The sequence below is a fragment of the Heptranchias perlo genome, chromosome 33 (assembly GCF_035084215.1).
Source record: "Heptranchias perlo isolate sHepPer1 chromosome 33, sHepPer1.hap1, whole genome shotgun sequence".
Lineage (NCBI taxonomy): Eukaryota > Metazoa > Chordata > Chondrichthyes > Hexanchiformes > Hexanchidae > Heptranchias > Heptranchias perlo.
In genome coordinates this window covers 1,519,334-1,542,451 of record NC_090357.1, presented here as the reverse complement: position 1 = coordinate 1,542,451, position 23,118 = coordinate 1,519,334, and the positions used below count along the sequence as shown (strand labels likewise).

General features: G+C 45.9%; 1 protein-coding gene across 2 annotated transcripts in view; it reads right to left on the bottom strand.

The window, feature by feature from the left end:
* The window catches only part of LOC137301378 (cell surface glycoprotein MUC18-like), a 117,118-nt gene that overhangs the window by 25,905 nt on the left and 68,095 nt on the right, over positions 1-23,118 (bottom strand). For both annotated transcript variants that reach the window (XM_067970838.1, XM_067970837.1), the window contains exons 2-6: positions 4,625-4,752; positions 3,456-3,669; positions 3,102-3,172; positions 1,732-1,828; positions 486-668 (exon numbers count right to left, since the gene is read on the bottom strand). In XM_067970838.1, coding sequence (XP_067826939.1) covers positions 486-668; positions 1,732-1,828; positions 3,102-3,172; positions 3,456-3,669; positions 4,625-4,752 — 693 coding nt within the window. The remainder of the gene's footprint in view (positions 1-485; positions 669-1,731; positions 1,829-3,101; positions 3,173-3,455; positions 3,670-4,624; positions 4,753-23,118) is intronic.

The following is a 23,118-nucleotide window of genomic DNA, read 5'->3' as shown; positions in this document are numbered from 1 at the left end:
GTGAGACGTGGGTGACACATGCAATTCCCCACTACTCTGAGCTCCAAAACTCAACCTATCTGCCTTAGGGAAAGGAGGGCAGAGACTTCACACTGCAGCGAATCACAGGCATCAGTCCACTTCCTAACTCTATGTGGCATAGTGTGCTGAACCACCAATCTGTCACCTCTACAGTACTTCTTATAAGATACTGCGGTAGTTAGATTCTCCAGGTTAGGCTACGGTGATCCCTCAGTTAGAGCTGTACCTGCAGCTGCATCTGCAATTATTGAATGGGAATTGGAGGCTCCGGATTGCTCCAGACAGCACACAGTGAAACTTGTATCTCTGACAATAGTTTAGGAGATAAGAGCCTCCAAATCAGGATTGTGAGGGTCTCACAGAGAAGACCTGTGCATACAACTACAGTCTTATCAAGGCAGGTCCATGCAATACTGTACTGGTTCCTGGTTTAAATCTGCTCTGCAATGCTGGTGAGTACTCACAGGTTATTGAGACGCTGATCCTATCAGACTCCTTCATTTTGTCCTCTCTCTGTGGCATCCTGTAGCTCACCTCACAGTAAAACTTGGAATCTTTGTCCTTTTTCTCAGGCAGGTAATAAAGTGTGCTGCTGATGGTGTAAAGGCCACTGGGTTCCTGCGTGGTCTGAGGCACAATGTACATCTCTAAAGAAAAACATTAAAACCAGGCAGAAAGCATGAGGCTATTATCAGTTAAACTCGCTTGGAATGATGACACACTATCCACTTTCACCTTCAGTCACACACTGAATACAGGACAGAGGCTGCCCAACTGGCTATAGGTCAGTAACTGAAAACTCAACCTCTTCTACAAAACAACGCAAAACATATTGGGGCCAAGATTCCTCGGAATGTGACCCCAGCAGTTACACAAGACTGCGGCCGTGGGTGGTCTCCGGTGCTGACTGCCCTGGAGTTTGCAGAGTCAGTGGGAGGATGGTATCTCATTTGCACGGGACAGATGGGCACATCTCCAGCATCCACCCGCCCTACATGACTGGAAACGCCGGTGCCATGAGGAGGGGTTGCCTGAGAATCTCATCCCCTGACTCTGGCCACGTTCTCCACAGCACCCTAAGTAAGAGGCCCAATCAGCAAAAATCTGTTTTAAAAATGATCCCTTTCTTCAGCTGCTTCCCTTCTTGGACCCTACCTGCCTCCAGTAACCAACCCAGTAGAATGGGAATTCCCAGTGTAGGGAGTCCCTGCCCCTGGCTCTGCCCCCACCCCCGATGGCGTTTGCCTTGAATGGGGTGGGCTGAAGTCACAAGGCAGGTCAGAAGCTTCCAGAAACAGCGCATGTCTGGCGCAACTGGATCGCCGGCACTTTTCAGGGGTTCCACCGGTGGGAGACCAGTAGAAAGCCCGAGGAATTTCGGCCTCACTGCTTTCTTCCAGGAATCTGTTTCTAAATTCACTTTGGCTTCAGTCCCCTGATGACAGTAAGCCAGGCGACACACAAGTGGGAGAGTCAAACTCAATCAGATTGTAATCGAATTCTGCGTAGAAACCAGTGGCTACAAAACATCTGTTCTGACAATTAAGTCTGGTGTGCAGATGGAGTTAGGAAATGAGTGATGGATGATACTAGGTGGGGCAATCAAATACAGGTTACATGGAGGTGAGGTGCTCTTTTAACTGCTCGCAGGTAGTGTATGCCAGAGACGGCAGCAGTCGATGGAGGAGGTGACATGAGAATGTGACGTACTGTCGTTTGCCTTGCTGGCAGCTTGAAGTGGGGTGCGGTCCTTGTACCATGTGATGATGGGAGCGGGGTAACCATTCCTAGAGCGGCATGTGGCAATCTGGAAAAGACAGAGATATACCAGTGACTGTCAAAGCACATCAACGATGACAATCTCAACGACAGTAAATCACCAGACTGCTTAAAAAATACTTCACTGGCTATAAAGTGCTATCAAAACCTCAGGAACATCCTGAGCTTGTGAAAGGTGCTATACAAATGCAAGTTCTTTCTTTCCGCCACAAGCTCTATGAGACTATAGGAACGAATTTCCTGGGTCTGCGCCTGGGTGCAGCTAATATCGCATAATCGGGAGGGTCAGAACGTATACCTCTAAAGGAACCAGGCCAATTTTCCTTCCTTTAAGAGTGGAGAAAAAAGTCTCTATATAAAAATACACGTACATACACTATTCAAAATTATTACATTTCTTTTATTAAGGACATTTTCAGTTTGTCACACTAAGGGGTGGCACTACTGGGGGACACAACATGTCTTCTACCCAGTGTCAGCATCAAGCACCTCTAGATCAGGTACTAATTCAGAGTAATACCCCAACTACACTGCCCCAGCAAACACTCCCAGACCAGGTACTAATTCAGAGTAATACCCCAACTACACTGCCCCAGCAAACACTGCCAGACCAGGTACTGATACAGAGTAATACCCCAACTACACTGCCCCAGCAAACACTCCCAGACCAGGTACTAATTCAGAGTAATACCCCAACTACACTGCCCCAGCAAACACTCCCAGACTAGGTACTGATACAGAGTAATACCCCAACTACACTGCCCCAGCAAACACTCCCAGACCAGGTACTGATACAGAGTAATACCCCAACTACACTGCCCCAGCAAACACTCCCAGACCAGGTACTAATTCAGAGTAATACCCCAACTACACTTCCCCAGCAAACACTCCCAGACCAGGTACTGATACAGAGTAATACCCCAACTACACTGCCAGATCAAGCACTGATCCAGAGTAATACCCAAACTACACTGCCCCATCAAACACTCCTAGACCAGGTACTAATACAGAGTAATACCCTAACTACACTGCCAGATCAGGTATTGATCCAGATAAAACAGATACTCTGAGACCCTTCCTGGAGTTAACAACAGGACTTAGACACTCTGGAGGGAGATCAGAGCGACACATTGGTCTCAGGTTATCCTGATGTGTGTGGTACTGAGGGGCAATTTGTACTGTAGTTTTTTTTAACCTGAAGCATCTCACCATCTGTGAGGCTGTGCAATTTCTTTACACAATAAAACATTCTCCAAGTGTAAAAGTGAGACAACAAATGTCAGTCATTTAGCTCCTCTTACCTCTGCTGGGCTTTTCTTCATTACCGATATGCTTGTATCAGTTCGAAATATCTCAGGCATCTCTGGTGCATCTGCCAAAAAAAAAAGATTGTTAAACATGGGGAAGCAGGGGCATTTTAAAGCAGACACTTTAAAATCCAAAGCTCACATCTGTGCCACCCCAACCTGCCCCTGCAATGCAAAATGCAGATGTGAAGTCCATGAAATAGATGGCTTGTCAATGCATGTTAATTGACTGGTCAAAACAGGACACACAGCTGTCACAAAAAGAATCAACTGTTCCACAAAAGAATCTTTGGAAAATCTGTAATCCTTTTTTATTTAAATCGCGGTAGCTTTCGGAAGAATCCTTACCGTAAACCTTGAGCTCTGTCGTGGCTTCACCGCTGCCTGCTGGACCAGCACCAACTTGGCACAAAAATGTCCGCTCATCTCCAAGCTTGACATGGTCAATGGTCAGAGTGTAATTCTTATCCACCGTGATCCGATCGGTGTAGTCAGTGTCGTTGTCGATAGTACTACTTTTCCCGTCCTGGAAATAGATTCGTTGGCGATTGTTCTTCTCCATCTGAACACAGACAAAAATAGGAATTTTAAAGAGTTTTAATAAAATGTAAGTTCCATAATTATAATTCTTGCCCCCTTTAGCTGCCCCTCCCTAAGCCACACACCATACCCCAGCTGAAATGCTAAGCAGATGACCTACTCTGAAGCATCAGACAGTGCTGGTCTGTCAGTGGCCTCCAGGAGATGCTGAAGAGTAGCCTATGAGCAACTCTGCCTCAATGCCTTCCTCAATCGCTGCAGGACACACTTTCCTCTACTCCATGCTTGCACCATCGGCACTGTGGAAACTGGGTACAAGCCCAAGAGCTAACCATCCATGGAGCAGTAGCTCAGCGCTATTTTGAGGCCACATTTTAAAGTCAGAATTTGTTACAGGGCAACACACTCAGAGAGAATTGTGAGGCAATTATATTGAAGGTTTTGACTTCAATCCCTCACTGGTTAGAAGCTGTGGGTGGAACAGATGCTGAACAGCTGGCAGCTTGCTAGCAATTTCCCAAAACTTTGCATGTCTTTGGCTCAAAGACACATTCGTTAATCGATTTAATATTTAATCAATTCCAATTTATCTCCAATTAATTCAAAATGTAAATCTATATATACGCACACAGATATATATATACATAAATATGCAGTGACAGGTTGGCACCATGATGGGATCAGTCATCACACAGTGACAAGTTGCACTATCGTGGGATCAGTCAGTCACACAGTGACAAGTTGCACTATCGTGGGATCAGTCATCACACAGTGACAAGTTGCACTATCGTGGGATCAGTCATCACACAGTGACAAGTTGCACTATCGTGGGATCAGTCATCACACAGTGACAAGTTGCACTATCGTGGGATCAGTCATCACACAGTGACAAGTTGCACTATCGTGGGATCAGTCATCACACAGTGACAAGTTGCACTATCGTGGGATCAGTCACACAATAATATGGTTATACTTACAACAAACCACTGGATGTATCTCATTCTGCTCGGGGTGGATATCTCCGGAACACATGGTATGCTGATAGGTTTCTCGAGCTCTGCTTCCACCACAGGTGGTGTAGAGACCTGAACGGTGGCACTTATGCCTGTGAGCAAAGAGCAAACAAAGATATTAGCTTCATATGTTTTCTCTACAACTCTCTATTAACCTCCTACTCGCCAAATAAAGTTTGTTAGGGGTATAGAGTATATCAGAGAGTGTTACAGTGAGGGGTGTGGGACATATCAGAGTATTACAATGAGGGGTGAGGGGTATATCAGATTGTTATAGTGAAGGGTGTGGGATATATCAGAGTGTTACAGTGAGAGGTGTGGGATATATCAGATTGTTATAGTGAAGGGTGTGGGATATATCAGTGTTACAGTGAGAGGTATGGGGTAAACAGACAACATTACAGTGAGGGGTATGGGGTATATCAGATAGTGTGACAGTGAGGGGTGTGGGATATAGCAGACTGTTACAGTAAAGGTTGTGGGGTATAACAGAGTGTTAGTGATGGGTGTGGGGTATATCAGTGTTACAGTGAGGAGTGTGGGGCATATTAGTGTTACAGTGATGGGTGTGGGGAATTTCAGGATTGTAATGGGAGATTAACTCCTGTTTTTCTAAGAAACTGCAGGAACAGAGAAAGAAAGCTGATTGGTGAAGAATTGTGAGATTGATGGACAGAATCAGCTGACCTTTAAAGAAAATGACCAGATGTGTCACATGATGATAGAACCTCTCTGCACTACTGGGTCGGGAGTGAATCACTCATTCTTTTCGCCAAACTACAGCACACTTGTGCACTGCTGGTGGCTGTGTAAATATACTGAATATTATATGGAAACAATTTACTTATTAAATAGCAGCAGCAATAGGAACCAACTGTTATCAGAATGAAGTGATTTAAGACGGCAGCCAGCACTTGTTGGCTTAATAAGGCAGCAATTCTGAAGACCTCAAATTAACCAGCACACACCAGCCACTCCCACAACAAACATCTCCACACTCACACCCCACCCTCAGTGTAAACCTCTTCCACACTCACTGTTATGCCCCCCACTCACTTATTAATTTCCACACTTGGTCTGTTACAACCTTGTTTCAAATTTAAAGGGCGCATGTCTTCATGAAACAGAGTCTGGCAAAGCGTCCTTTGTAATCTAACACAATGATGTAAATCATGTTGAAAGTTACATACTTCATCAGGATATTTACAATTGCAGTTGTCATGGTGATGTTGACACACAATGTTCATGCCTCCTCAGAAGCAAGTTTTCCCAAAAGGTCTCAGAAGGGGAGAGTTTAGACCATTGATTTAACCCTGCTACCTTCAGCCGTTGTCCACCTAAGTTGAGACACTTCACTTTGTAACGTGGCGCAGTTCTCAGAGCCGTGAGAAAATAAAAACTTAAAGCTCAGATGGTTGAGTAAAGTTATTTCATGAGTCAACTCCAAAAAGGTTCCGTGTGACTATAACTCCAACTGATTGTCGACCGTACCGAGCTATAAATTGTTGGCGGGAGATTGTTCATAATCAGTAAGGCTAGTATCAACTGGGAGCATAAATCTGTCTGTGCAGATTATCCATTATTCAAGCTTTCACCTCTTGGATACACAACCTCTGGACTGAAATTACATACTGTTCGGGAACTCATTGTTTTGTGGCATTAACCCACAATCCGATAGCTGTCACTGGCCTGGGTAGCATGTGCAGCAAATCCCCCGATGGCTCAGCCTCTTCACTCAGCGGGTACCTGGGCCACTTGGACCAGGAAAGCCACAAATTCCATGCTGTTCAGCTGGTTTAAACCTTGGGAATAGGGACGTTCACCTGCTGGAAAGTGCATGTATGTGGACGTTGGGTGAGGACTTGTGACATCCTCCACAGCTGACTAGCTTGCCCAATACGCACTGTCTAGGCTAATCCATAAAGAACAGTTATTTGGGTATTGAAGTGCTCTACTCCAGCAAGAGTTAGCATCCTCAGTAAATGGGGGAAAAATATTAAGAAAAAAATAGTGACATCTCAGGCATGTAGCGTGGGAGGAGGGAAAATGGCACTAATTCGAGATTGGCACTTATTAAAAAGGAGGGCAGGTCACCCCAGGCTATTACATATCATGAGGTCAAATCAACAGCGGCATTGGCAGAAGCCTGGCAGCAGGACATATCACCTCTCGCACAGGGAGCAGATGGTGTGGTTTGGTGAAGGAGAAGGTAGCATTTAATTTCGAAACAAAAAACTTGCATTTATACAGCGCCTTTCATGACCTCAAGACGTTCCAACGTACTTCTCAACCAATGAAGTACTTTTGAATTGCAGTTACTATTGTAGGAAATGTGGCAGCCAATTTGCGCACAGCAAGGTCTCACAAACAGGAATGTGATAATTACCAGATAATCTGTTTTAGTGATGTTGGATGAGGGGTAAATATTGGCCAGGACATCAGGGAGAACTCCCCTGCTCTTCTTTGAATCGTGCCATGGGATCTTTTCAGGGCAGACGGGGCCTCGGTTTAACATCTCATCTGAAAGATGGTATCGCCGAGAGTGCAGCGCTCCTTCAATACTACCCCTCCAATAGTGCAGCACTCCCTCAGGACTGACCCTCCGACAGTGCAGCACTCCCTCAGTACTGCCCCTCCAATAGTGCAGCACTCCCTTAGGACTGACCCTCCGACAGTGCAGCACTCCCTCAGTACTGCCCCTCCTACAGTGCAGCACTCCCTCAACACTGCCCCTCCTACAATGCAGCACTCCCTCAGTACTGCCCCTCCTACAATGCAGCACTCCCTCAGTACTGCCCCTCCGACAGTGCAGCACTCCCTCAGTACTGCCCCTCCTACAGTGCAGCACTCCCTCAGGACTGACCCTCCGACAGTGCAGCACTCCCTCAGTACTGCCCCTCCTACAGTGCAGCACTCCCTCAGTACTGCCCCTCCTACAGTGCAGCACTCCCTCAGTGCTGAGATCCAAAGAAGTAGAACAACTTTTTATATTTTTCAAAAACAGATAAGGAATTATCCAGGTGATGGGGTACATGGAATTCATGGCCGCTTTTCTCTCACTTTTTGTAAATCAAAATGAAATCTAAAAACAGAATTTAAAGAAACAACTTTTAACACATGGTCACACTGAGACAAAAGTGAAAATTTAGAGTGAGTGGATTAAATCAACACAGAGGATTATCTGCATTCGGGGGAGGGAGGGCTATGAGAACAGAGGAAGGCTTCCGTTCTAAAAACCTGTGAGGACTTTATGCACACACTCACACTGATGCCTCGCATTCTGCCAGTCTTTATTCTGTGCTGTTAAATTCAGATGTTCCCAATTAAGGACATGAGAATTTGCTCAACCGCTACCAGTTGCAGGAATGTATTCCCCCCTCCCTCTCCCTCTCCCTCCTGAGCTGTTCTCCATTTGGGGCTTGACAGAGTTTCTAAGTCAGCTTCACAGTCTGTTTAGAAAAAAATTAACCTTCACATTTTTGGCAGTAAACTCTCAATAGCCGCATTCATTCTGTTTATCCTCACTGGCCAGCGATCAGCGGACTCCATCCCAGCAGCCAACAGGCTGTTAAGGTTAAAATTAGGCATTGGCACAGAGATTTATTAACCATTTCACTGTCCACAGCAAACCTAACCAAAATCTGTGGGTTAAAGCTAATGTGTAAATAGGGAGGACACAAAGTTGCATACAGTAAGAAGACTTTGTCTGCAGTGCGTTGCTGTATTACTCCATGTAGATGAGCTGCTTTACCCTGTAGTTTTACTCACACATGTGCATGCATACACACCACTGCATTCCCCCACCGATAAGGGGAATTATAACATTGGGTACTAAGTATGTGTCTGGAACAGGTGCATCTCATCGAAAGGATTCTGTTCTCCCATCAGCTTTCTCTTCCCCATCTCTCCCGCAGTTGTTGACTCCATAAATACTGGCTGCCCTCCAGAACCTCACCCAAGTGGCCAGTCTTTGTGTGTGTGTCTAGACAGTGATGCCATGATTCTCCTGTTCAAGGCGGATTCTAGGGGGACCATTTTCCTGGATTGGGGTTTGTATGAACGGCAGGCTCCTGCCAGTGCAGAGGCAGAGAATTCCAGTGGTGCTAAAACCGAGGCCTTGAGCGGTTAAGTGTTTGGGGCCAACTGGTGGTAGATGAGGCCATTATAGGAGGAAATCTCAAGGTCTTTACTCCACCTTCCAGATGGCTGCCCCACAAAGCAGCAGTAATTGGGGCGGATGGGAGGGGTATCCTTCAGGGACCGGCTATTTACATGCAGCAGGCGGGGAAGGAGTGACCAGCAGTAGTCCGAGCGGGGGAAGGGAAATCCCAGTTAGGGCAGTGAAGTGGCCCCAATTCTCCCTCATTCACCACCATGATCCAGCCTGATTTTGGGCAGGATCGCAGAGGGGAATTTCCCCCAGTGTCAGCAGGCTATTTTACAGTGGATGCACCTCACTGGAGTCAGTGGATAGAGATCAGGAGCAGGAACCAGGTTGATTTTCCTCTTGCGAGAACGAGGATGAGACTATTTACAACGGCCTAACTGCTACCCAAACTGAGATCAACTAATTCATGGACCCGTAATCATAGATCTTCGTAGATCTTTCTGGTGGGCCCTTACCTTTTTGATGCCAGATCGGAAAGTTGGCAATCAGACATCAGCACACCATTCCCTTTGTACCGAGGTGCAATGCACAGCAAAAATAATGGAAAGCAGAGGCAACCATTGGGAGTGGGGGTTGGGTCAGGAAGCTTAGCGAGGCAATACATGAAGAGGCATACTTCACCCAATGGCACACTTTCCAGCAGATGCTATGTTGGGTGCCTTAACCCACATGGTCCCGGATCAGTAACTCTGACAGTGTTGAGACAGACTGTGAAACTGAACACCACAGCAGAGTTCCAGAACACGGCCCTTGATCACACTATCACCAACATAGACCCAATTCACCAAACCTCATTCAGTAGTTTTGGCACAGGGACAAGACATCCGACACCCATTAGACCCATCAAGCTTTTGCCCCCTGGAGCTCAGCGATGGTATTTTACTACTGAAGCGTGCAAGTGGGTACACTAAGGACCTTGCCTCTCCCCAGTGGTGAACATAAATGAAACAAACGCTTATTCAGTTGAAGTTACACCCACTGCTGAGACAGTGGTCTGACAGCAGAGCTGGTTCTCACCTCATTACAGCAATGTCAGTTGCTGAGGATGCAGTCTTGCTCCGTGCACTGGGTTTTTGTTTGCAGTCTGTATCAGTGTTACAGGTCAGCCTTGGCGCAAATGGGATTCAAGGACAGATTCAGAGCTAATATTTCTTTTGGCAGCACTAACACGTGGGCAGCTTATCATCTTTTACATTTTAACTACAAAACCCTTGTGTCTCATTTACTCAGCACTCAGGGAACCTGCAACATGACACTCACAGCAGTGTGAAAAATTCAAACTGCACAGAGGGATGAATATGAGACTCAGTCCATTCCTTCTAGCCAGTGCAGAATGATAGTCCTCTGATAGTAATCACTGCAACGATCTCTGTGTGAAACTGTGTGCAACTGTAATTAAATGGGAAATGAATCTACAAGTATTTAAGTGTTGTGAGTTACAGTGTTGATGTACTCTCAAGTTCTAGATCCCGTGAAACTGAGACACAGCACTGTATTGGACAAAGCTGGCAGCAAAACTGCCCCCCTCACCTCGACTCATGGCCTGGGGCTTTTTCTGTTTTAAAATGTTTTTTTTCCCTCTACTTTCCTTCCCTTCTCTCCTGAAGGCTCTGGGGTCCAGTTCAACAGGTGCTGCCTACCATTTGGTACCTTGTCCAAGTGGCCATTCTTCACGTGAATGCTGCGACTGTCTGACCATGAGGTGCATCAAAGCCAAGCCCAATCATGTCCCCACCAGTCACAGCTGTGCCTTTTCCAGCTGGGATCACAAGGTGGTGATGAGCATCAGGCCCTAGCTAATGTTAAACCCCTCCTCCTTCCAGAGTGCTGATATCAATTGCAGTGTCACCATCCACAGGTCCAGGTTGGGTGTGGCCCGTGGGGGCGGTCGCTCGGACTGTCTGCCTCTCTTCCGTGGAATTCTCCGCGCCCGGGTGGCCCTGGAGATGGAGCACGCGGTGACTGCCGGTATGCTTGAGGCTTTCCGCGGCCGGTGGGCACCACAGGGGCTGGAGTGCATCCTGGACCGGGATAATAAAATTATAATTTGAACTTGTTTTGGTTTTTCTTTTGAATTTTTGCACAAAACACAGCCTAAACCCCCCTTATAAAAGGGGGGCCTAAAAACACAAAAAAGAAAAATAAATTTTTTTTTAAAATTGCAGTGTCACCACAGCTCCATCCCCCACCCAGCTGAGATCAGCTAACTCACCACAAACTAAGGACTGAACTGGGACCATCTTGGTCTGTCTGACATTCAATGGGGCAGTTACCCAGAGCCACTGGGAGAAGCTACCACTAGTGCATGATGATTTGATGGATGTATTTATAGCCCACTTATATAACTCTGAAGACAGTCCTGTAACCTCTGAGAAACTACTCAAACAGCTTAATACTTCACACACCATCTGTTGGCAACACTGAGAATCTTTCCTGGTAAAGTTCAGCCGAGTCCTAAATACTGATCAGTTCAGCTCATTCGAATCTCCAGCCGAGAAAGTGAGTTTAAGAAAAAATAATAGAGAGACTGCATTGAGCATCAGAGCCCCAACACTTGGTTAGGACACAGGTCAACACCTGACACCTACCCCTTACCCCCCTGATACCCACACACGGTGAGCTCTTGACCTCAGTTGTTACACTGCAGGATGGAAAGGAGTAAAGCAAAACTCAAGCGCTCCCTCACAGATTGAGGTGGAAAATCAGAAGCCTGTGCCACTGGTAAGTACCTTTGTGGTGATCGGCTTCAACAACAACTTGCATTTTTATAGCGCCTTTAACATAAAAAAAAGTCCCAAAGCGCTTCATAGAGACATAATCAAAAAATGCATGTCATGGTCAGAGAACCCGAGCAGATCACTCGAGTGGGCCCTTCGACAATGGTCCTGTGACTGTCGACCAACAGAAAGGGGAGAAAGAGAAGAGCCTTATCAATAATCAGAATAAAATAGGAAATTGAAAGTCGACAGGAATGTTATTGCTGACTAATACACAGTAAGATTGAAACTCTGATTGTTCACTAACTTGGAGGCGCCACTAAGATAAAAATTAATCGCACTGTAAAACTCCCTACTTGATGCAGCTGCTGGTACTTTCATTAGAAGGGTCTGTGTCTGAACTGGAGGGGAGCAGGAAAGGGGCAGAGGTTTTGGAATTTGAACTTTCTAAGTTGTTCCTGCCAAGCCCAGCAGAAAGGACTCCAGCCAACCAAATCAGTTAATGAGTCCACCACACTGTAGCATTTTAACAATCATTGTTTGCATTGTGAAGACTCCAAGTAGTTACAGGGTGGGAATATTTTATTGAAATATCATTAAGCAAGAGCGGTAGATTTTAATTCCACCCCCCCTACCCTACCAGGCAGGAACAGTGTTCGCGGGGGGTTAACTTACCTGAGAACAAGCTCGGGAAGGCAGCCCAACACTGGCAGGAGGGAGTCTACTTTACATTGCAAATCTGCGGCCCGATGAAGTCATTGGCACAACAGCATTTTAACTTCCGGAGTCGAGAGGTCCACACAGGCCGAACCTCGACAGCAGAAACACGGCGGGAGTCACGGAGTGGCCAGAAGAGGCCAAGGTAAGTTTAAAAATGTAACTTTTCTGTGGAATCATTGTGGGCCTGGGGGAGCAGGAGTGCTCCCCCCCACGGACCCCAAGGGGTCCTTGGGCCTCTCCAGCCACAGTCTTGCCTCTCCCTCGCAGCGCTGGTATTGGCTGCCAACCACCTTTCTCAGCGCTAACTTTATGCTGGGGACCATTCCGTTGGGTCCTCGGGCTCCTGATCCGATTTCTGTTCCCGCCCGCTGACCCTGACGTCACTTCCGCTAGTTTTGGGCAGGAGTCCTGTTTTATGAGATGCAAATTAGACAGATTTCTTTCAGAAATTAACATTTTGGGATACAGTATATGAGTAATTTGAGACATGACATATGGTAAGCGTAACATGCTGGAGAGCAACAGGACTTGGACCTCTGGTTCCCAAAGCTCTCCACCACTGGGGGTTTTCCTCGCCTCCTGTCTGGGTCTGTTGGAGACTAATTGAGAGAGATTGATTGCTATGATTAGTCAACAACTCCATTATTGTATCATGTGACTACCAGGATGGTAGAAGGTGAACTAGATGGACCCTGGTCTTTTTTTGTTTAGCAATTCCTATACTCATGTTTATTCAAATGAGGGCCGGGAGTTTAAATAGCCTGGGACTCACCCTGAGCTCCCTGTGGGAGTTCCCCTCCAGCTCTACAATCCACCTACTCCAAACCTGCCCCCAGTTAAAATCAACCCCAGAATTTCAGTGTGACTGTATCACTGTAAAACTACTCCCCCTATAAAACCAACGAAAATGTATGGTCCAATAAAAAATGGTAAAATAATGTGAATTAAAGAATGGAACACTAATGTACATGTGCCTAGTAATACTGTGCAACAGAAAAGAATGGATGTTTATAAGACAATGAAATCATTGCAGCAGGCTCCAGGCACTCAGTGAGCATTGTTTTAACACTGCCCTAAACTGTTTTTCCCAATCTTCTTCCCTCCTTTCCAGAAGGCACCAGGGTAGAAATCTGTATTGGGCGGTAGCGGATTGGCCGCTGGTCTTACACACCAACTGATTTTCATTCCCATTGATATCAATCGGACAATGTGTAAAACAGGGGACGATCCACTGCCGTCCAATCTGCACTGCTTCCCAAGACAAATTTCACCTCCACTGACTCTTCTTGGGGTCCATTACTACGAGCAGCACTTCAGCACCTTGCTCAAGTGGCCATTCTTCATGCCCGAGCCTGTGCCGTGAGTGTCAGCAGGATATTTGACTGTGGAAGGCACCATGTTGAGCCTGTTCCTATACCCATCCAAGGTCCACACGCACACTTTGCAGCAGGAGGGACTTGAACAGCAATCAGGAGTGAGAATTCATCTGATTTTTCCCCTCTCCATTCCAGTGGCGCTGAGGACAATTGCACTGACTCTAGCACCATTCTGGCTCAAATCAACTAACTCTACTGAGGCGAGGGATTGAATAAATCAGTTTTATTGTACAGTTTATATATTAAAAAAAGGTCTACCCACTCACCTGGATGGTATGGATTAGGATTTGTTAAAACAGTGGTGATTGTTTCCTGATTTGAGATGTTTTAGAGTGGGTATTCTCCCATTCCCTCCTATGGATCTCACATGCCCCCTCCCCCTCCTCCAGCAATGCCCCCGCAACAACACAACAACAATTTACATTTATATAGCGCCTTTAACATAGTAAAACGTCCCAAGGCACTTCACAGGAGCGATAATCAAACTAAATTTGACACCAAGCCACATAAGGAGATATTAGGACAGGTGACCAAAAGCTTAGTCAAAGAGGTAGGTTTTAAGCAGCACCTTAAAGGAGGAGAGAGAGGCGGAGAGGTTTAGGGAGGGAATTCCAGAGCTTAGCGCCTAGGCAGCTGAAGGCACGGCCGCCAATGGTGGAGCGATTAAAGAGGCTAGAATTGGAGGAGCGTGGAGATCCCGGAGGGTTGTAGGGCTGGAGGAGTTTACAGAGATAGGGAGGGGTGAGGCCATGGAGGGATTTGAAAACAAGGATAAGAATTTTAAGATAAGGACAAGAAATCGCGGCGCTGCCGGACCGTGAGCTAGCACTCCCCCAGCAGTGCCCCCCCCCAGCAGTGCCCCCCCCCCCCCAGCAGTGCCCCCTCTCCCCCAGCAGGGCCCCCCCTCCCCCAGCAGGGCCCCCCTTCCCCCAGCAGTGCCCCCTCTCCCCCAGCAGGGCCCCCTCTCCCCCAGCAGGGCCCCCCTCTCCCCCAGCAGGGCCCCCCCTCCCCCAGCAGGGCCCCCCCCTCCCCCAGCAGGGTCCCCCCCCTCCCCCAGCAGTGCCCAGGTTCTGAGACCAGCTAATTTCTGAGCAGTGACATCACTCAGAGGTTGAAACTCTCCTTTGTTCTCAACAGGAAGTGGAAGAAGTTAGTGTTAATCACCGGGGCTCGGTATCCAATAATCTCTGCTTTGTTCCAGCAGCTGTGCCTGTTTGATCCTCCTTGAAATCTATTCAGTGTTCCACTCTTGCAATTTTTTAATAGGATGCAGCAGCACTATTTTTCAAAGTCAGGCTAATGTAATATCACTTGCACTGCACAGCGTCCAGTGTATGAGTGGGACCCGCTTATCCCTCCGGTTATTTACAAAAAGTCAAGTGCTGTGGACAAATATCACAAGTGAAAGGCATGGACGAGGCTTCTTTCTAGACGTAGATGCATGTGCAAGGCATTTTATACGTGGCTGTGTACAATTCTGTTACACGTGCACACGAACATACACAACTTACCCGTGTCTGCATTCATCAAGGTGAGTTCTGCCTGGGGATGACTCTTATATTCACTTGTTCCACACAGGCAACTGCCTGGCCTCCACTTGATTCCTCAAAGTGGCATGGTGGTAAACAGAAGACTGACCATGTGGGTAATTGCAGACCCACTCTCTGGCCCAAGCTGCGTATATGTTAGACCCTTACCGTTTATCAGTTTCCATATTCTAATTACTCACTATGTAACATGTATTGCACAGCTTGTGGCACAGTTACGGTGCGGTATTACATGATGCGCATTGGGACGCCATTGAATACATCACAGGTTCTAGCAATAAATAACCCTGAGACCTGGTACGAGAGAAACTGAAGAATGATTGGTGTCCAGCTGTTCAGAGATTACTGGCACTGTTACACACAGCTGCATTTCTTTAATGTACAATTCCCTCCAAATCTCATCTCCTGGTGTAAACTGGCCCACAACATGCAACCATAACTGTCAGCCCAGCATACTAATGGAGCAGGGGAGGTTACCTTCAAGGAGAGTATCTGGGTGTCAACATATGAAATGGCATCTCATTAACACCCAAATATTGAATTGCATATAGCAGCCTGGACATTGAGCACTGACAGATTACTTGACGACAGAGGCATCACCGTCAAGCCCAACCTTGCCTTTCCCAATGTCCATACATGTGCACTTTCCGACAAAAATCACTGGACACTGGAACCCTGCCTCGCCCAAGGATGCTGGGGCCAACTGTAGTCCCTCAGCTGTTGCCCTGGCTGTGATCAGATAACTGAGCACAGTACGGGGATCAAATCTGGGAGCTTCTTGGTCTATATGTCTTAGTACGGTACGTACCTGGAGGCGCATTTCCTCACTGGGACATTAGGGAAGCTGCAGGAATGCATTCAGTTGTTGAGGCAGAACTCATGTGGGATGAGAGGTGTATCAGGTGGGACTGCAAAATTAATCCACATCCAGACTGAAGGTGCTGGTATCGGGCAGATAGATGGCGATTATCAGGCATGTGACTGATGACTATGTTTAGAGCAGGAACAGATAATTAGGTGTCAAAGTGTGATTGGCTGTATTACAACAGTTGGAGGTGTTAAGAATCCTGATCTCACAGAGCACATGGAAACAACAACTAAAAAGACGCCTGGAGTTTCCGCGGGGATTCTGATATAAGACCATAAAAGATAGGAGCAACCTGTTCAATCTTTCCTCATAAGACAACCCTTCCATACCCGGAATCAACCTAGTGAACCTTCTCTGATCTGCCTCCAATGCAAGTATGTCCTTCCTTAAATATTACTGCCATAACTTCACAGAACCCCAGGGAAGTGGCGTAAATGGCTAAAAATGGCCATTTCTCCAAGGTTTCCTCTGAAGTTATGGCAGAAGATTGGGAGAACCCTGGGGAAATTTTCCCCACACTGTCTATTGAGCAGTGAGAAAAAGTGGCTTTGTAACCAGTTTGTCTTCTTGCAGCACTTCATGGCCCCAATCATCCTTTAACATTCTGAACTCAGAAGAACCTCAAGAGAGAAAGAAGAAAAAATAAATCTGAGAAAAATCCACTCTACTCACCCAGTGAGTGCCCGCTTCCTCTCAAAACTGAAAACAACGCAGGGAGAAATCAATGAAATATAAAACTACCCTGATCGCACTGGTTTTAAAATATCAGCAGGAAATGGGGCCTCTTGACCCTTGCCTCTGCTCGTAAAATAGCGAGGGTGTGAATGAAAGGCTTATTATTTACTCCCAATCTGTTTTAAGGATTTCTGCCAGTTGGCGCAGCCAGTGATAGACGTTTAAAACACGCGTTTTATGTGTAAAGGGCTGATCATTTACCAGCCTCTCGACTCAGAGCAGTAACCCCGCATGGCTCCATTTTACGCCCAGTCTGAATTCTGCTGCATTTAAACATGGAGCAAAAGAATCCAAATGCATAAACACAGCCAGAGATTACCGAGATCTCAACCACGCATTCACGAAAGGTGATCCCAACAGGTATCTGGAAGCTGGGAATATCAACCAACGTCCAGAGTTTATCGAGAACCATGTGGGTGGGACGGGGAAGGATGGAGGACAATATAAGTGCAGAGTGATGAGGACAGTTTTGGAAGAGGATGCAAGTTGCTTAAACGGGATGACTCTGGAAATTATGGGATTGGGAATGGAGATCAGTTTGTGGCCACTGGATGGTGTCAGGACCTGTTTTATGGTGTGTTTTTTCCCTGCACCTCTGTGAAGTGCCTTGGGATGTTTTTCTACATTAAAGACGCTACATTACAGCAGTGACTACACTTCAAAAAGTACTTCATTGGCTGTAAAGCACTTTGTGCATCCTGAGGTTGTGAAAGGCACTATAGAAATGCAAATTTAAATGTTCTTACGTTCAAATTCTCTTATATAAATACAAGTAGTTATTCTGGTTACCTGTTTGTTAATGTGGTGCTCGAGGAAGGGTCGATCAATGATGCAAGGCAAAGACAACACATGGACATAGTACACAAAAGTATTTAAAGCAGTTTCAATCATAAAGGTGTTAAACGTAGTTCCGCATATAGTAGTCTAGGCTGTTGTACACAAATTTTTAAAAACAGTAATTTTCTTACAAATACATATTTGTTTACATTCCGTTGGTCACCCCTCGTGCCAGCTTATAATCTCTGCCTGGACCATGAGAGTAGGTTGGATGCTTCCATGCAAGGTAAGAGGGGAAATTAGAGGGGGAATCTACCCTAAGGGCTCCTCTAACATAACCTAATAAGCAAACCTTTATAAGTTATGCTAAACCTTTATAAAACACTGGTTAGGCCTCAGCTGGAATGTTGTGTCCAATTCTGGGCACCACACTTTAGAAAGCCTGTCAAGGCCTTGGAGAAGGTGCAGAAGAGATTTACTAGAATGGTACCAGGGATGAAAGACTTCAGTTATGTGGATAGACTGGAGAATCTGGGATTGTTCTCCTTAGAGCAGAGAAGGTTAAGGGGAGATTTGATAGAGGTGTTCAAAATCATGAAGGGTTTTGACAGTTTCTCCTTATTTGCTCTGTTTCTAGTGGCAGACGGGTCAGTAACCAGAGGAAACAGATTTAAGGTAATTGGCAAAAGAAACAGAGGCGACATGGGGAAAAAAATTTTACACAATGAGTTGTTATGATCTAGAATGCGCTGCCTGAAAGGGGTGGCAGCAGATTCAATAATAACTTTTAAAAGGGAATTGGATAAATACTTGAAGTGGAAATATTTGCAGGTTTATGGGGAAAGAGCAGGGGAATGGGACTAATTGGATAGCTCTTCAAAGAGCTGGCACAGCCATGATGGGCCTCCTTCTGTGCTGTGTGATTCTATGATTCTGTAATTCTATGGATTTGCACTGTTGCAGGAAGGATTCACCTATTTCTCGAGTGAAAGCCACTTTGTAAAGATCACTGAAGCCATTAAACTCCTGCACTTCTGATTCTTTAGCTTCAAAAGAAATGGACCTCCTTAACAAACGGTAATCTATATACTAAAGGCGCCTGACCTTACCAGAGCCCTGGGCCAAATGACGGTCAGAGATAAACTCCTCCAGCATAAAGAGCCTGTCTGAGACAAATGAGTCTGAACTTCTCACTTTGCTGAGCTGTGCTCAGGTACTGTCCATAAGAACATGCCCAGGTTCTGCATCGGCACTGAAAACAGGGACACACTCTGCACTGATATAGTGAGAACCAGGGACAGATCCTGCACTGACACTATAAGAAACAGGCCCAGGGCTTGCACCAAGATCAGGGAATGTACCAGCATTGTAACTGTAGGAGCAGCCCCTGCATCAGCACTGTGAGGTCAAGAGCAGGACCTGCACTAGCAGCACGAGTCCAGTTGCAGGCCCTGAACCAGCACCGTGACGACCAAGAAGAAGCTCTGGTTAGGCAATGGGATAGTGCGATTCCATTCAATGGCTGCAAGTAGGAATTGGGCAGAGATTTAGGACCATGCTTAGAGTGGAAGTCAGTTGAGCCTAATTTTCACCACTGTGACCGGATATAAAATGACCTCGGAACTCGTTGATATGTCTAGAGCAAGTATTTGTTTAAATCAATTTTTAAACAGCTTTCTGTCTGATAATCCTCAAAATATTAAATGCTGCCCAAGGAGACAAATGCTTTAACCACGGGGCTTAGCTCTGCTTTTACTGGATCCCAGAGACATTCCAACATCTGTTGCTCAGTAGCTGTGACACCCAAAGAATGTCAAAAACAAGCCTTGGAAATATAAAACTACAATCTCCACGCTTTCACCTCATAAACCTCCCCCACCCCAATCTATATATATATGTATAAAAAAAAGCTAGCAGATCTTCCGTGGCATTGTTTATGGTACATCAGAAGTTTTATAAGAACAAGGGTGTTTTGCCAGACCATTTCATCAGGGACATTAATTTATCAGCACTGGGGGCAGTCCGGGGTCTGACATTAATGTCACAGGGTCTCAGGGTCTAGCAATAGTTGGAGGGCATCCCAGCATTTGTGAACCCCACCGATGGTGGGTTGTGGGAATACTGGGACAGGTCACCAAGGGAATGGGCCCCATTAAAGTCACCAGGCTCCCTGTCTATTACCCCTTTTGCCCACCTGCCTCTCACTACTCTCCCAGTCTTCAGCCAGCTCCTCTTCTTACCTTCTTTCTGCCTTTAAAGCAATGCACTAGTAGTGAGTTGCTGATTTGTACAGTCTCCAATAAACATAAATTTCAATAGATAAAAATTAACTCAAAAAACACTCAAAAGTCTGCTGTTCAGTTTCCCAGTTCTAAATAAAAAATATTCCCTTAACCCCCCTTCCCCGAAAATGGCTCAGAAAGGAAAGATTTTTTAACTGGATTTTCAACCTTGCAAACCTCTTGATCAAGCCCCCCACATTCAAGTCCAAATCATTAATATATATCACAAAAAACAAGGGACCCAGTACTGAGCCCTGTAGAACCCCACTGGAAACAGCCTTCCAGTCGCAAAAACACCCATCAACCATTACCCTTTGCTTCCTGCCACTGAGCCAATTTTGGATCCAACTTGCCACTTTCCCTTGGATCCCATGGGCTTTTACTTTTTTGACCAGTCTGCCATGTGGGGCCTTGTCAAAAGCCTTGCTAAAATCCATTTACAATACATCAAACGCATTACCCTCATCAACCCTCCTTGTTACCTCCTCAAAAAATTCAATCAAGTTAGTCAGAAATGACCTTCCCGTAACAAATCCATGCTGACTGTCCTTGATTAACCCGTGCCTTTCTAAATGACGATTTATGCTGTCCCTCAGAATCGATTCCAGTAATTTGCTCACCACCGAGGTTAGACTGACTGGCCTATAATTACTCGGTCTATCTCTTTCTCCCTTTTTAAACAATGGTACAACGTTAGCAGTCCTCCAATCCTCCGGCACCAAGCCTGTAGCCAGGGAGGATTGGAATATGATGGTCAGAGCCTCCATTATTTCCTCCCTTGCTTCTCTTAGCAGCCGAGGATACAATTCATCCGGACCTGGCAGTTTATCTACTTTCAAAGATGCTAATCCCCTTAATACTTCCTCTCTCACTATGTTTATTCCATGCAATATTTCACACTCCTCCTCCTTAACTACAATCTCTGCATCGTCCTTCTATTTTGTGAAGTTAGTTAGGCAAATGGTATGTTGGCCTTCATTGCAAGAGGATTTGAGCACAGGAGCAAGGATGTCTTACTGCAGTTATACAGGGCCTTGATGACACCACACCTGGAGTATTGTGTGCAGTTTTGGTCTCCTTACCTAAGAAAGGGTATACTTGCCATAGAGGGAGAGCAGCGAAGGTTCACCAGACTGATTCCTGGGATGGCAGGACTGTCGTGTGAGGAGAGATTGGGTCGACTTGGCCTGTATTCACTCGAGTTTAGAAGAATGAGAGGGGATCTCATTTAAACATATAAAATTCTGACAGGGCTAGACAGACTGGATGCAGGGAGGATGTTTCCCCTGGCTGGGGGGTCCAGAACGAGGGGTCACAGTCTCAGGATAGGAGGTAGGACATTTAGGACTGTGATGAGGAGAAATTTCTTCACTCAGAGGGTGGTGAACCTGTGGAATTCTCTACTACAGAAGGCTGTGGAGGCCAAGTTACTGAATATATTTAAGAAGGAGATAGATAGATTTCTAGACACAAAAGGCATCAAAGAGTATGTAAGGAATTTTACAACACCAGGTTATAGTCCAACTTTTTTATTTGAAAATCACAAGCTTTCGGAGGCTTTCTCCTTCGTCAGGTGAGTGTCACTCACCTGACGAAGGAGAAAGCCTCCGAAAGCTTGTGATTTTCAAATAAAACAGTTGGACTATAACCTGGTGTTGTGAAATTCCTTACATTTGTCAACCCCATTCCATCACCGGCATCTCCACATCATCAAAGAGTATGGGAGAGAGCGGGAATATAGTATTGAGATAGAGGATCAGCCATGATCATATTGAATGGTGGAGCAGGCTCGAAGGGCCGAATAGCCTTCTCCTATTTTCTATGTTTCTAAGACAGATGCAAAGTATTCATTAAGAACCATACCCACATCTTCCGCCTCCACACACAGATTACCATTTGGTCTCTAATAGGCCCTACTCTTTCCTTAGTTATCCTCTTGCTCTTTATGTATTTATAAAACATTTTTGGGTTTTCCTTAATTTTTCTTGCCCGTATTTTTTCATGCCCTCTCTTTGCTTTCCTAATTTCCTTTTTAATTTCACCCCTCCACTTTCTATACTCCTCTAGGCTTTCTGCAGTATTGAGCTCTTAGTATCTGACATAAGCTTCCCTTTTTTGCCTTATCTTACCCTGTATGCTCCTTGTCATCCAGGGGGCTCTAGATTTGGCAGTCCCATCCTTTTTCTTTGTGGAAACATGATTACTCTGAACCCCTTGAATCTCCCCCTTGAATGCCTCCCACTGCTCTGACACTGATCACTTGACTGACATCCTGTCTGCTTCCATAGCAACCACGGCCTAAAATCTCTGTGTAAAATCAAAGCTTTTACTCTGCTACTCAGCCTGGTTGGCAATCCAGAAATGCAGGTGGCAGGTGCGGGGAGGAGAGAGAGAAATGGAGCCAGTGTGCCCACTACAATGCAAATTTTGGTGAATGCAGCTTCTGTGCTTCATTTTTATGTAATTGGATTTTTATTTGGGTAACTTTACTCCCCCGCCCTCTTTTCTATTTCCTTGCCTGTCTGGCCTGACACTTCCAGCTGGGACACGTTCTGGTCCCAAGCCACCACTAACATCACCTAAAGATGACTTACAGATGGCCCCTAGGATTAACTCTCCCCCCTCCATCCCCAAATTTTATTCTCTGCTCCTGCTGGGAGCTGCCACAGCTCCTTGTGCCATTACTGATTGATGTGGCTAAGATTGGGGCCGCACTCTCATGGGGTGAGTCAGTCTCACAGTGACAGTGGCACACGATTGTGGGGTCAGTCAAGAATACAGTTCCAGGGCTGCACTATCAGAAGTCAGTCAGTCACACAGCGACAGGTACACAACATATAAAGCTTCTAATTTACCAATTGCAGCACTTTAACAATGAGCATCCCTTTTAGCTGTGTTGCTTCGTAACAGTAATTGCAAGTTGGTGATTATTTGAGTGGGAATCTTTCTTATGGAAAGAATGAATTCAGCTGCTCTCAACTCCCATCTCCCTCATCACTTTGTCCTGAAACAAATCCTCCTCCCCTAATGCTCTGAACCGTGACTAACAGGTACATTACACCCACTGCCAGCTCAATTTTCAGGTCAGTGCAACTCGAACAAGTCTTTAGTAAATGTTTCCCATGCACACAGATGCCTGCGTTACAGGTGGATAATCTCACGCCACACACTGAGAGGGGAGGCAGAGTTATTCTCTGGAATAAGATAAAAATCCACAGTAATATCTAAAGATTACCTTTACTATCTAAATGACACCCATCTACTGTTC